The following is a 13911-nucleotide window of genomic DNA, read 5'->3' on the forward strand; positions in this document are numbered from 1 at the left end:
TCAACTACCAAAGTCGTCTCTGTTTATCGAGCTTGGCATGAATGCACTTGAGAGCTTCTTCTGTGTTTTTGTTGCGGCGCTCGCCACTGTTTTTTACTATCTTGAGAATTCAGAGATCGACGAGACTTTCCTAACCTGAATAATTTATCACACTGCGCATGCGTGAAATGCGTTAAAAAATTTGACGTAATTAACGACAACCAACTAATTAACGCCGTTAACGCGCTATTTTTGACAGCCCTAGTTTTTACCTTTTCTAATAATTGTGTATGAGTCCCTCAGTTATCCTCAGTTTGAAAATATGGATTTCAATAACATACAGTCACTTTTGGAAAGGGTTCAAATATGCAGAAGATGCTGTAAAACCAAAGACTGTGCAGTACTAGAGGATTTTTCTGAAGAACAGCAGGTAGTTGAACTGCTCAGGACAAACAAGGGACTCATGAACAACTATAAAAACATAAATAAACCTTCATGGATGACTGAGTAAATTACAGGATTGGGTATGGGGGTTTACATAAGGGTATGTAAACGTTTGAATGGGGTCATTTTTATAAATCCAGTTATTATTTTGTCTTGATGTTCAGTTTCAGGACTTTGAAAATGTATATTTTTTTTTTTTTTTTGACAAAAATCTGCATCCATTACTGACTGACCCCATGGTCCAAGTACTGTTTTACCACTGATGGAAAATTATTCCCCCTTACTCCTCCTCTTCACTCATAATGGTACAAAATTATTCCAGTGACCCCCTTTTATTATTTTATTATTTCACTCTCTCTTTGTGCATTAGGGTGAAAATGTGAAAAGCAGATTTCTCACTGTGTGCTACTGGATATAAGATGCAGGTACTCTGAGCGTTTTCATTAAAACATGATAATATGTCATTTATTTTCATGCACATGCTAACAAAGAAAGACACAGCCTGTAAGCGTTCACGTTTTCTTGAGTGTGTTGTTTTCTCTGCGAGTTACTGTGACCGGCTCATAGCCTCTGGGCCTAATGCACCTTATACAAGTGCCCCGTTGTCATGTCAACCAGAGGTTAGTGGTAGGCTCGGCAGTTTCAGCTGTTGTTACCTGCACAGGAAGTTTGATGCTCACGTTATTTTCTCACTGATGAATCTTTACCAAATGCATCATACAGATGTTCCTGTGCATTGGTTGTTAGTTTTTCTGACTTTTTTCTTTTCAATCTAATAAAAAATCTTGGTTGTATATTGGTTTAGGGTATTTTAGAGACCAGGGTATTTATAGATGTCATGAGGGTGACTCTGAAGGTTTTGTCTAACTTGATCAGATATGCAATGGCAGATGGTATGCAAACACACACACACACACAGGCCTGAGTTACTGCCTGTGTTAGCTCACATAGACTGACCTTTTAATCAGGATTAAGACTAAATGATACCGTACACACACAAACAACACAGATTCTGTTCAGTTTTTTTTTTTTTTTTCAATTTTAACATTTAGCTGCACAAGTAAATTGTCTTCATATTCATATACATGGGTTTAAAGTTAATTTTATGGATGGTCACATTTTACAGAGGTTCAAAATTGATGTGAATTTTAACTTTTCGTTTCCTTTTCACGGCCGTGCCGTGAACCAAATTTTCTTAGAAAAAAAGAAAACACACAAATGCAAGCATAACCTTGTTTCTCAAGATTTTATTTTGCATTTCGAGCCCTGAAGATATGAGTAATTTTATTTCATGGTAGTGATATATATCACAATATAGTTTATTAAAAAACAAGTAAACAGTCAGTGATTAAATAAGAATAAGAAACTAATTTTAAGCATATCCAAAAAAAAAACTACAGTTGAACAAATAAATAAGAAATCCCACATACATTGTATATAGTAATCAAATACAAGAATATATATATGAAAAATACAAGAATATAATTCATATTACATTTACAAAAGTGACTGAGTCAAGAGCAGTGAGAGTTTTTCTCTCTTTTGTTGTTTGATTAAAATGACAGACAGCAGGAATATTAGACTGCTGTCACTTTAAGAGCTTCTCGGATCCAACATACAGTACTGTTACCCTCGTGTTTTCATTCTCAGCTGTTTACTTTCACTTAAGACCTAAATTACTGTGTTTACGAGGATATTTGCAAAGATGAGCACTTTGGCCTATGAAGTGGCAAGAATAAATCAATACTCTATGAGCACTGTCTTCATGTGCATGCATCTCTCTAACACAGCTCAGAAACAGTATCTGCAAATGAGCTCTCTTTCACTGCTGATTGTGTTTCAGCGGCTTAAAATGGGATGTTTTTAAACAGCAAATGAAACGTTTTCATGACCATGTAGCAAATCAGCAATGTCATGTGAGAGTGTAACTGCGATAGAGACGATAGTCCAAAATCTGTAGGCCTGTATGAAGTCAGAGAAATAGCAGCATTTGTGGACATTTGTGTATTGTTTTGTTTCTGTGGCTATCTTCCTTCCTGTCAGTGTGAATTGTTGAAATCGAGATCTGTCGATTCTTTTGGTTGTTCTCATTATGCTTCTCTCCCTCTAAATGAGGGACTCTTAAGATTTATTTCTCAGAGTACGGCTAGTGCCACATTTGATTGTTTGTTAGGATGAAGTCAAACGACACACTCTAATTCATATTCCATTTATTGGAGAGGAATCTGGTGCTCAATTAATTGGAATATGTCACTGAGTATATTTCGTATCGCTAGCAGATTTTCCTGAACAAACTCTCTCCCTAATTATTGGCAGAAAGAAGTGTTGCATTTGCTGATACAGAAAAACTAAATTTAAACGAATAGTTCACCCAAAAGAATTAACTTTGCACCCTCAGTTTGTTCCAAACCTGCATGACTTTATTTCTTTTAATGCAACTTCGGAAAAAGATAGTTTGTAAAATGTCCACTCTGCTCTTTTCGTATAATGAAAGTGAATGCTGACAAATGCGATCAAGCTCCACAATTAGCAAGCAGCATCATAAAAGTGCCATAACAGTTGCTCATTTGGCTGCTGTTATATAATCAATGTCTTTTGAAGTCAAGAATAATTTGAATTATTATTTACTAATTACTCACATCTTGCATATTCATGAATGAATTTCACTAGTTGAATTAAAGGGATAGTTCACACGTAAATGCAAATGACTCTACGATTTACTCACCCTCAAGCCAACCTAAGTTTACATGACTTTCATCTTCCAGACAAATACAATCAGTTATATTAAAAAAATATCCTGGCTCTTCCAAGTTTTATAATGGCAGTGAATGGTGGTTTAGATTTCTGAGGACAAAAAAATGCATCCATCCATTTAAAAAAAACACTCCACACAGCTCTGTGTCATTAATAAAGGCCTTCTAAAGCGAACTGATGCATTTTTTAAAGAATAATGTCCATAATTAAAACTTTATAAACCACAATCTGTAGCTTCCGTTAACTGTCCTACACGTTCATGGGAGAGTGACGCTCCGATATTAACTGCCATTATAAACCTTAGAAGAGACAGGACATTTTCACTATAACTGTGATTGTTTTATAAATTGTGTGTATATATAAATCACGTGGTAATTTTCATTTATGGGTGAACTATCCCTTCAAGTATAGGAGGATTTTGAGTATCTTAATTTAATTTTAGTTTTCAAGTTACTTGACAGATAGCACACAAGTCGTATAGACTACTTTTCTGTTATTTTTATGGTTAATTTCAGTCTTTTTGGTAGCTGTTGGTCACTATTGACTATTCTCTTGTCACCTCCTTTGGTGGTCTTTGGAAGAAAAGAACATCTCAGAAATGAGAACATAATGGCTGAACTATTCTTTTAAAGTAAAAAGTACACTTTTATTGATTCACTTTTCTTTTTATTCTGTGCACCATTAGTGGTATTTCTATCAATAGGTCAAGAGTGAAAAAGACTTGTTTACTCCCAGGATGAGAAGACCTACATCTGAAGAGGATTTGGCCTGGAATGTGTGTGTGTGTGTGTGTTTCTGTTGCATAAGGTCAGCTGGCACCAGTCCCTCCCTGCTGTCAGCATTGCTATATCCTCGCTGGCCATAAATATGCTTTTATTCATCCTCCCGTAGAGAAAGCAAGCTATCAGTAGGGAAATGGTGGGGGGTTGATTTGGCCTTGGCTCATCATATTAGCCTTTATAGCTGGAGGGATGGAAGAGTTCGAGAGAGTGAGGAATGCTCTTTTGGATATCTGCTTGAAAGTATTTGCACAGTGTGACTGACGCGACAGCTTCAGGGCTGTCTGTGTGCGGCCGTGAATAAATGCTTTTTGTGGCTGTTTGAACATTGCCACCCTTAAGAAAATGACCCTCGGCCCTTCTAGCAGCCTGTGAAGTGTCGGATGAGTGTTTCTGTGTTAATATGTATGCTAGTTCACTCTGTATAAACCAGATTACATTGCATATATATGCCAATTTGCCATCTCAAGCAGTGTTTGTTTTCTCTTCCCTGCTTATGTGTTCCTCCTCAAAAGCACTCACACACACCGATGTTTATGTTTTTAACTCTATCACATCAGATCACGCACAAACTTCCCCTCCTCGCCTCATTAACATCTGTCGCGCATGGTTTTCTACTTGGGTTCCCTCTTATCTTACCATGACCTCTGTCAAACGACAGTTCATTCTCTGTGAGATTACGTAATCCTGCCCGTGGGGTCTAATCCTGACTGGCTTTCTAAAGTCAATTGTGTTGAAAATATGCAAGAATCTGTTCTTTTGGGTTTTCACGGCAAAGCCCCAAACATGGCTAAAGGGAAGGTGTCGAACGGGTCGTCAATAGCTGATCAAAACATTATTGTACTTTGAATGAGAAAATGGAGAAGAAACCGCACACATGCTTCCACAACATCCCTGATTTGCAGTATAATCAGTTTTTTGAATATGTTTGGTAACACAACTTGCCATTGGAATGAGGATCTGCCATTTATAGCTATTTCTTACAGATCATGAAACATTATATATTAAGCAAATAAACATGCATGAAACACAACCACTTAAAACATGGACGAGACAGGCAAACTGAGGAGAATTCAACTTGTGTACAAATTCGGATAGTCAAAACTAATTAGCAGGAACACAGGCAAAGATACAGTTAATATATATTAAACATCTTTAAATACATTTTGTAGCTGTTTCTCCTTGTATATTAGTGATAAACCGTGCAGAGCATTGTAAACAAGCTGGCCTCCATCTGTTAGTGAAACTGCACTTAAATGTGAAGACATGCTGTGATTTTATTCCTGCTTATTTTGGATGTTGAATGTGAGATTTTATTCCACATATGGGTTGCCACATGAATCTCTGGAGAAAAAAAAGAAGACTTTAGACATTTAGAGGACAAAGTTGTTAAAATGCACATGTGTTTTCTTAAGCAGAAAGCTTCTCCTAAATCATGTTCACGTTCAAGGGTTGACTCTAGTATTTAAAATGTGATTTAAACCACATCATTTTAAATAAAGTTACCAGCCAGCTGGTGAGTAACTTTATTTACTTTTGGTGCTTGGCAGGTGTTAATTCTGAACCTTGCTCACATCTTGCACAGTGCAGACACAATACACAGCCAAAATGGACTGATGCATGGTCGTATTTTTGTTTTAGGAGGGATAAAGTCAAAGTTAGTCAAAGTTCACAGGAACTCCAGAATGCACCAAATCCTACCACTGCAGGTTTTCTTTTTTATGGAAAGTCATAACTTTTTCACTATACTCAAGTGATTCAATATGAGTATTAAGTATTAAGAGTAACCCAATCATTTGATTATTCTCTGTCCAGAGGATCCTGCCTATCGTGAGTTTCTATGTCCTTCAGTTTCCTCATTCAGCATCCGTGGGCTGTGGATGTAACCGTAGATCACGATTGAACACGTTTAATGCTTCAGCTGTCAGTGGAGACATATTCCTCTTTTCCACTTTTAGATTTTCTTTTCCTCTGAGGAGAGAATGGCAGACTGAGAGGAAGTAACATTCTTACAGAGCTTAGCCAGCCCTTGTCTTCTTACTTCACATGTTTAGTTTCTGTATCTCTGTAAAACTCAGTTGGAGTGCATTTTTAAACTTCCTCATACAGGAATGTACACTTCTCTATGTTTTTCCTTTTTTGTCATTGCTCAAAAATTGTATGAGACGAGACAAAAATACTCATATAGTTTCTCCTTCTCTCTTTCTGTCTCCCAAATGTTCAGGTTTTCCAGGTTTCCTCTCCAGAAGTTCCTGTTCTTAGATGGTGACAGAGAGCTTGAGATAAGAGGTAAACTAAATGACTGAATATGTGCATGTTATTGATGGTCTTGTTCTGAGGGTATTAGGGCTGGGCGATATCAGCAAAAATTCATATCTCAAGATTTCTTTGGCTGATTTGTGGCATACTGTATATTTCTCAAAATTTTCTATGCTTTTGTATTTTAATAAAAAAAATCTATACTTTATATATAACATAAATATATATATTATTTTTAACATCTTGCCCAATGCTATCCATCAAAACGATGCATTTAAAGGCAAATAAATTAAAATAAATTAAATTTAACCTTGTGCAAAAAAGGGTTAAAATCACATTACATTCTAACACTGTAACATTGCAATCTGAAACCAAAATGAATGCTTTTAAAGCAGAAGTTAAATTCATTTAACTAAAACTTAAAAGAATAAAAAAGCACAAACTAATTGAGTAAAAACTACCCCATTACAGCCACTTTTACAGTTAGTGCTATCATACAAATACACTTACTTGTAGGTTTAAAATTCTACATATGTCACATTTTTTGTCCAACTACAAATATTTTTTCTACAGACACATTAAACAGTGCAAGTAGCTTCTGTGTCAGCGGCACACACAGCTTTTCTGTCACAGCATCTGATGGGGCAAGCTGCGTTAAACTATAAGAAACTATAAACTATACTATATCTTACAAGTCTTACAAAAAATTGAGTTATGCACTTTCTCCTCAGCAGCTCTGTCTCCTCCACTATATTTTTCAGATCTGCTCCTGTCAAACTATTTAAGACTGTATCGATACAAACAATATTGCCTCATATATACTGTATCAATATAAACAGTATTGCCTATATATATATAAATTATCAAATATTTTTTAACGTTTAATACATACATATATAATCAGTGCATCCTTAATTTTTAAGTAGTTTCATAGTTAAGGTTTTTATATCTTATAGAACTATTTGTGATATTCATTTCACAGTTTTGTTAGAAAATTGCGTTTTTAAATGAGCAAACTGAGATAACTACAGAAGTTATCTACGCTCTCCATCAAACAAAACATTCCAGTATAAATCTATAATATGTTAAATTCAAACCATTTATTGCATATTATAACCAATAAGTCAAATTCTAGACAACGCATAATTTAGTCATAAAAATATAGCCTCATTAAATCAGGACTGACAATGTGCACTCAGTAACCCCACGATGCACCAGAGTCAGGCATTATCCTTATTTAAAGGCTTACAGCTACGGGAATGAAAAAATGCCTTTGTAATTTGTTTTATCGAGACGTGGAATTATCTGCCTCCTCCCTGAAGGTAGAGGTTCAAGGTATTTGAGAAGTGTACTGTTTGTGTATTTTATTTTCTTAGCTTCCTCCACAGAAATGTGGTCAGAAAGGTCCTGAAGCTGCTGAGGAAGGCCACAGAGCTTCAAACACAGCCTTTCTATTTGTTTTAATTCATTAATATATATATTTGTTTTTTTGTTGTTGTTTTTTTAATTTTGCTAATTTAATTTTGATGTTATTTGGACTTTTTAATTCCTAGATAGTTTTTGCTGTGGACATTGTTCATATTACAGATTTACAGATATTAAAATCTGTGTTTACTAAAACTTTTTTTTTAAGCAGGGTTTCCAGTAAAAACTATTTGTCTGTCCACGATGAAAGTGAAACTGTAGTATAACAGACAAAAAAAAATTAATAATAATAATAGATTTTGAATATATATGAATATATATTTCACTGTGGATAACCAAGAGGTCAACAAAATGACATTTTTGCTGATGCTGCTTATCCAGGACTGTATACCTTATCAAAAGTTCAATCTTCTCATCTGAAAATCAGTTTAGCACTGACTCTGCCTTTCTGTAGAAGTCAATCAGTTGTTTATTCATTCATGGACATTTCCAGTTGTATGTCTACCACAGCCATATCATCTAGTATTTAACAGCTCTTATCTGAATTCTTCATACTATGTGTACTTACAGACAATAGCACTGGGAGGATCAGAGTTCCTTGAGGAGCCCTAGTAGAAACAAACAAGCATGAGACGGTAGTGCTGTTGTTTTTAACATACTGCTCTCAGCAAGAGAGAAAGTCCAGAATTCACAATGTGTTGAAATCACAGCTTGATCTGTGGTTTAGTCACAGGAGAACAAGGCACTGTAGTTAAATGCAGATGAGAAGTCTACAAGAGTATCCTGGCTTCTTCAGATGTACTATGTATCATGTTCAGAGCTGCTGACTTTCTTTGACCTTTATAGTCACAATTTCAAAGCTTTAACTATCAAAAGAGGTCAGCTTACTTGAGGACTCAGTCGCAGTTCATTTGATTCAAGAAAAATTCCTGCAATATTTTACATGACCTGACCTAATTGTTACATTCAGTTGCATTTAAAATTTAATTTAATTTTGTGGTGATATGCACCACATTTTGGCTGATACCAATTAGCTAAAAGCAACTCCAATTAAATGAATAGCCATGAAACTCTACTTGTGTTCTAATTGGTTCGTTTCAGTTCAATGTTCCCAGCCAGTCAGATTCACATATTTATTAACATTATGCGCTATGCATGTCTTCATCTTAGCCCACCACCTCCCCAGCACCACCTGTCTAGATCTGCTATGGGGGATCTTCCAGCAGCAGCATGTTTCCTTTTAATTTGATGATCCGTGCATTTAACAGAAGCAAGTCTTCTTGCTCTGCAGCAGCCTAGCAGATCTAGGCCACCAAGACCAAACCTATGCAGAATCTATTGACATTAATAAAGATTTTACACTCTGTATCTATCTCAAGAGATTGATTTTTCTGCAGTTGCTGCTGGTGTTGAGCACAGCAACTCATGTCAGTGAGCACTCTTAAGGGGAAAGCACTTTTCAAAAGGGGAACCTCAAAAGGGTTAAATGATCTAAATGCTAAGAAATGTGAACACAATTAAACTTTTAATATCAGCAGCCAACAAATATCAAATAGCATTGATAGAGTGGTGCAGAGAGAAATGCAGGTCTAGTGTGAGGTGTAAGGTGGAAGAGAAAGTGTTAATGAGTACAGACAGAGAGCTGTCAGGGTCAAGGCTTCTTAAGTTCACACAGACAACTGACCTGATTTCAGCAACCGTCCAAATCATGTCACACATCAGTCTCCTTAATCCAACACATCAACCGGAATCGAGTGTTTATCTTTGTGGTTAGTTGACTGGCAGTGAGTGGCTTTTGTGTCTGCCTTTTTAAAAGTGTACTTTTCGTGTGTATGGTAAGCTGACTGGAAATCAGTGGTTTTTGTGTCCCTGTGTAGGTGTGCAGCTTTCAATACATGTATGTCTGTGTGGTTGCACTGCTTGGAAATACACACGTGCTTACACATATGCGTGCACACACACACACAAAGAGTGGGACAGGAAGAGGCGGGCTGTGAACTCTCTTCTTTTACAAGTTACTTCCGTTTTGAGAGAAACCTCATATGCTCACAGGTAAGTGTTATATATTGATGCTTTTTGAAACAGAAACACCACAGTAATCAAGAATACAGCACTAAATAATAATAAAGACAAACAAAAGTACATCTCTCTTTAACTGGAATTAGAAAAACGGCGCCCTCTGCTCTGTAAACATCCATGTCACATTTCCATTTAAGAAATTACAAATGGAATAGATCACAAAAGTATTTAGTGTTTTCAGTTTGCACATTCTTTACATTTCTTTTGGTGATGAGGTAAAGAACCTGGCAACATAGTGAAAAAAAATATTTTTCATCTTATGAATAAAACGGATAATAAATAACAATGTTTATGAAGTATTATTAAAACTATTTTTTACTTCATTTATCCCACAGGGGAAACTGTTACTAATGAATGGAATAAACAGAACTATTATTGTAGCATAATCAACTGTCATCCATATTTATTCATTTTAATACTCTTTATAATAATTCATTTGATTTTACATGTGGCTTGAGAAAATCATGTCTATTATTTTGGTTTCTGAGTTCAGAGAACATTTAGGAGGACACAAACTTGTTGTGAACGCTGGCCCTTGACTTTTATTAATAAAATAGCCTACTGAATCGCAACATTATGTCCATCAGCAATGAGGGGGTAAAATTGCTGTTTAAGGAACTAAACCAGGGGTCACCAAACTCAGTCCTGGAGGGCCGTATCCTACAGAGTACTTCAGTGAAACCATATAAAAAAAGCTAAGTGAGCTTTAGAGGAAAAATAAAATGCTTCTCAAGTGTAACGTGTCCAATTCAATGCATCATGCTTCAGTCTAACATCACTGAGGTTCTTAACTGGTTCATTTCAGCTTGTGCAGTCATCATCATAAAAACTGTCAGTGGACTAAGCAGATGACCCCACCGGGAGTTATGATTGATTGAATATGTAGTTTTGAGTGTTTATGTGCATGAAATGTGATGTTTTATGCAGTGCTTGCTTTCCTTGTAGTTGAGAGACAAGCAAGTTGCGTGGCCATGCTGAGGATATGTTGACGGTTTAAACCAATCAGATTAACAAACACAAATACAGAGACAAGCCAACACTTCTGCACATGCTCAAATGACTAGTGGTTGACCGGTATGGGTTTTTAACACTGATATGGGCTGATATTGATGTCTAGAGATCAGCAGGCTGATATAATGTTGATGTGGTGGTGTTCTGAAATGAGGAGGCAAGGTCCTCAAAGGTTTTTTTGTTGTTGTTTGTTTGTTTGTTTGTTTTTTCATTAAATGTCCAAGCCACATATTCTTGGATATTACTTATTATTTTTATTTTAAACATTAAGAATTTAATCAATGTTCTGTTTATTAAATCCATGTATGAATCTCATCAAGTTTGTTTTTTTAAGAATTTAACATTTATTAAAATAATAACTCAAGGCAGTATTATTTAAACAATATATTGTATTTGTGAACGTATGCTCAGCAATTAACTTTTAAACATTTTTGCATTTTTCAGGTCATTAGTCATCAAAGCTCGGTAAATATTGGTTAAAGCTGCGGTAGGGAACTTTTGACGCTCTAGCGGTTAATAAACAGAACTGCTTGCGTCTTGCGGAAGAACATTGTAGCCGGAACTACTTCTCTCTGTTTATGTCTATGAAGAATCACAAAGGTACTGGGTTACTCCGCCGCGGTACCCCCGAAGCAATCTAAAATATAATTTCCCACTGATTTTAGGAATGAATTATGGGTAGGTTTATGTTTAGCGGTAGGGATTGGGTTAAGTCTATATTTTTGGACAATAGTGTTGATCCAGGATCATCAATTTCACAAAGCTGATTACTCACTAAAAACTACTACAGATCATGTTTTCAAGCCATTTTAACTTTTCATTTGATGGAACAAAGTGGTTTCGTTCATAAGTGTTTTGTTTACTTACTTTTTTCAACTAGTATTCCCATTAACACAAATGACAGTGTTCATTCAGATGCAACGCAGAACACACATGAACACAAGAGGCGGGATTTATCGCATAAACCAAACAGCCGAACACATGAAGACATTGCCCAGCACTCAATTACCGCCCAGCACACCCACCACACCCTATGGGGGATCTTTTAAAACTCAATGGGCTCAGGGCAGGTGAAACAGATGCGGACTAACGCTGTAACTTTACCCGCTGGTGTTGCTGTCGCACAGTGTTTCGCATTGTTTTATTGTTTTATTTTTGTACTTTTCTCATCCAATATTCAGCGGAGACACAGCCTCTCTTTTACCTCCTCGGAGAAATACCTCCCGATATATATAATAAATTACCTACAGATATATATAATAGTTTTTAATCATAGCAAATTAGATGTATACAAAATTGTTGAATTTAAAAGGTGAAGTGTGTAATATCTGTTCAACTTGATGGTGATATTCTCAAAATGTTCAAATGTTCATTAACCACCCTGGCTAACATATTGGTCTTTCTGTAGTACAAACAACATCTTCTTCTTTCTCTCTGCTTCTCAGTTTTTGTTCCGCTCATCTTGGTTTATGAAGGTTTTCTCATTTCCCATATGTTTCCTTAACATTTTTCACTTATGGTACTTTAAATGAGTGTAAAATAGCGAATATGAGCATCTCAGTGTGTCTGTCTCTGTCTGAGGGGAGCACGAGATTAATTTCAACACAATCATTTCCTTCCTCTTGACGTTTTCTTCTGTTCTCTGTCAGTCTCTTCTTGTGCTCACACATGCTATGCCAGCAAAGTAGCTGTGTTGACACAACAAATCCATTAAAGGTGGGGTAAGTGATATCTGGTAGCCAATGTTGATAATTCAAATCACCAAAACACACACACCCTTAATCCCAAAAGGGTCTCACGCCTATTTTGATAGCTATTTGAACCCTTGCCAGCAGCGACTGTATGATTTTGAGATACATCTTTTCACACGGAGGACAATTGTGGCACTCAAATACAACTATTAAAAAAGGTTCAAACAATAGCTGATCCAAAATTAACATGGGTCCTACTTCTTGCCTTATCAAAAGCCTTCTTTTTGTGTCCCTCTTTTTTTTTTTTTTATCTGCCATCTCTCTTTCTGTCGTTCGGCTCGGCTAATGTCCGTCCTGTGCTTTCTAATCCCTATGACCCTTACTGCTGATTGGCTACAAGTTTTCTAAAACGTTTTTGAAAAAAACACATACCCTACTTTTAAATGCATACAAAATCCATGAGGAGTGAAGACAAATTAGACATGCCCCTGTAACAGTGATTATGCACAGTGTTAGTGTCAGGACCTAGTGCTCACTGCCTAGTCTTCAGCATGCTGGAATGAGATTTTCATGACAATTAAGCACAAATTTTCTGGATTTTATACTTATGTGTTTAAAAATAACTTGTTATTCACGTTAGCGATTTATTTGAAATTTATAATTTAAATGTTTTTATTATTACATTTATGAATTTTAAAATTATTTAAAGGTGACATATCATGAAAATCTGACTTTTCCATGTTTTAAGTGCTATAAACAGGTCCCTAGTGCATGATTTCAGCGCAATAAATATGATAATCAGAACCCAAACAGATGTTTTTAGAAGGTCCGAGCTGTAATGACAGCTCTATTCTAAAAAAGGGGGTGGTGAGCAGCAGCTTATTTGCATTTAAAGACACAGGCCCGAAAAATATTGCTTCCACTCAATATAGGCATATTCAAAATGATATAATAAATTATCTGTGGAGTATTTTGAGCTTAAACTTCACAGACACATTCTGGGGACACCAGAGACTTATATTACACATTAAAGCACTTAATCATTTTGAATAAATTATTATATAATATTTAATAATGGATAATTATATAATAATATTTAATATATATATATAAATATATATATATATATATATATAATACTACAAATACTTGTGCAAATATTTTGGGCTGAAATGTGACCTTAACATGTTTATGTTGGCGTCACAATCTGCATGTTTTCCCCATTACCCTCTTTCAGCATTTCTCATGTCCCGCAGTTCTCATCTGTCTCTTGTGCTGTAACGGACGTCACTCTCTGTCTTTTGTCTCTTACAGAGAGAACATGGCAGTGTGGATCCAGGCCCAGCAGCTGCAGGGAGATGCTCTACACCAGATGCAGTCTCTCTACGGGCAACACTTCCCCATAGAGGTGCGACACTACCTGTCCCAGTGGATTGAGGGGCAACCCTGGTATGTGAAGAGTTTGACCTGTCACTTTGTCATTTTTCCCC

The 13911-nt window shown here is 36.1% G+C and overlaps 1 protein-coding gene across 2 annotated transcripts in view; it reads left to right on the forward strand.

Annotated features, from left to right (window-relative positions):
• stat5a (signal transducer and activator of transcription 5a) overlaps nucleotides 1–13911 on the forward strand; it is a 70669-nt gene that overhangs the window by 33339 nt on the left and 23419 nt on the right. Inside the window, exons 2-3 of one of the 2 annotated variants that reach the window (XM_026208076.1) lie at nucleotides 6181–6245; nucleotides 13736–13870. In XM_026208076.1, coding sequence (XP_026063861.1) covers nucleotides 13743–13870 — 128 coding nt within the window. In that variant the 5' untranslated portion in view covers nucleotides 6181–6245; nucleotides 13736–13742. Of the gene's footprint in view, nucleotides 1–6175; nucleotides 6246–13735; nucleotides 13871–13911 lie in introns of both variants that reach the window. The other variant, XM_026208077.1, reaches the window with a different exon arrangement.

The sequence above is a fragment of the Carassius auratus genome, chromosome 28 (assembly GCF_003368295.1).
Source record: "Carassius auratus strain Wakin chromosome 28, ASM336829v1, whole genome shotgun sequence".
Classification (NCBI taxonomy): domain Eukaryota; kingdom Metazoa; phylum Chordata; class Actinopteri; order Cypriniformes; family Cyprinidae; genus Carassius; species Carassius auratus.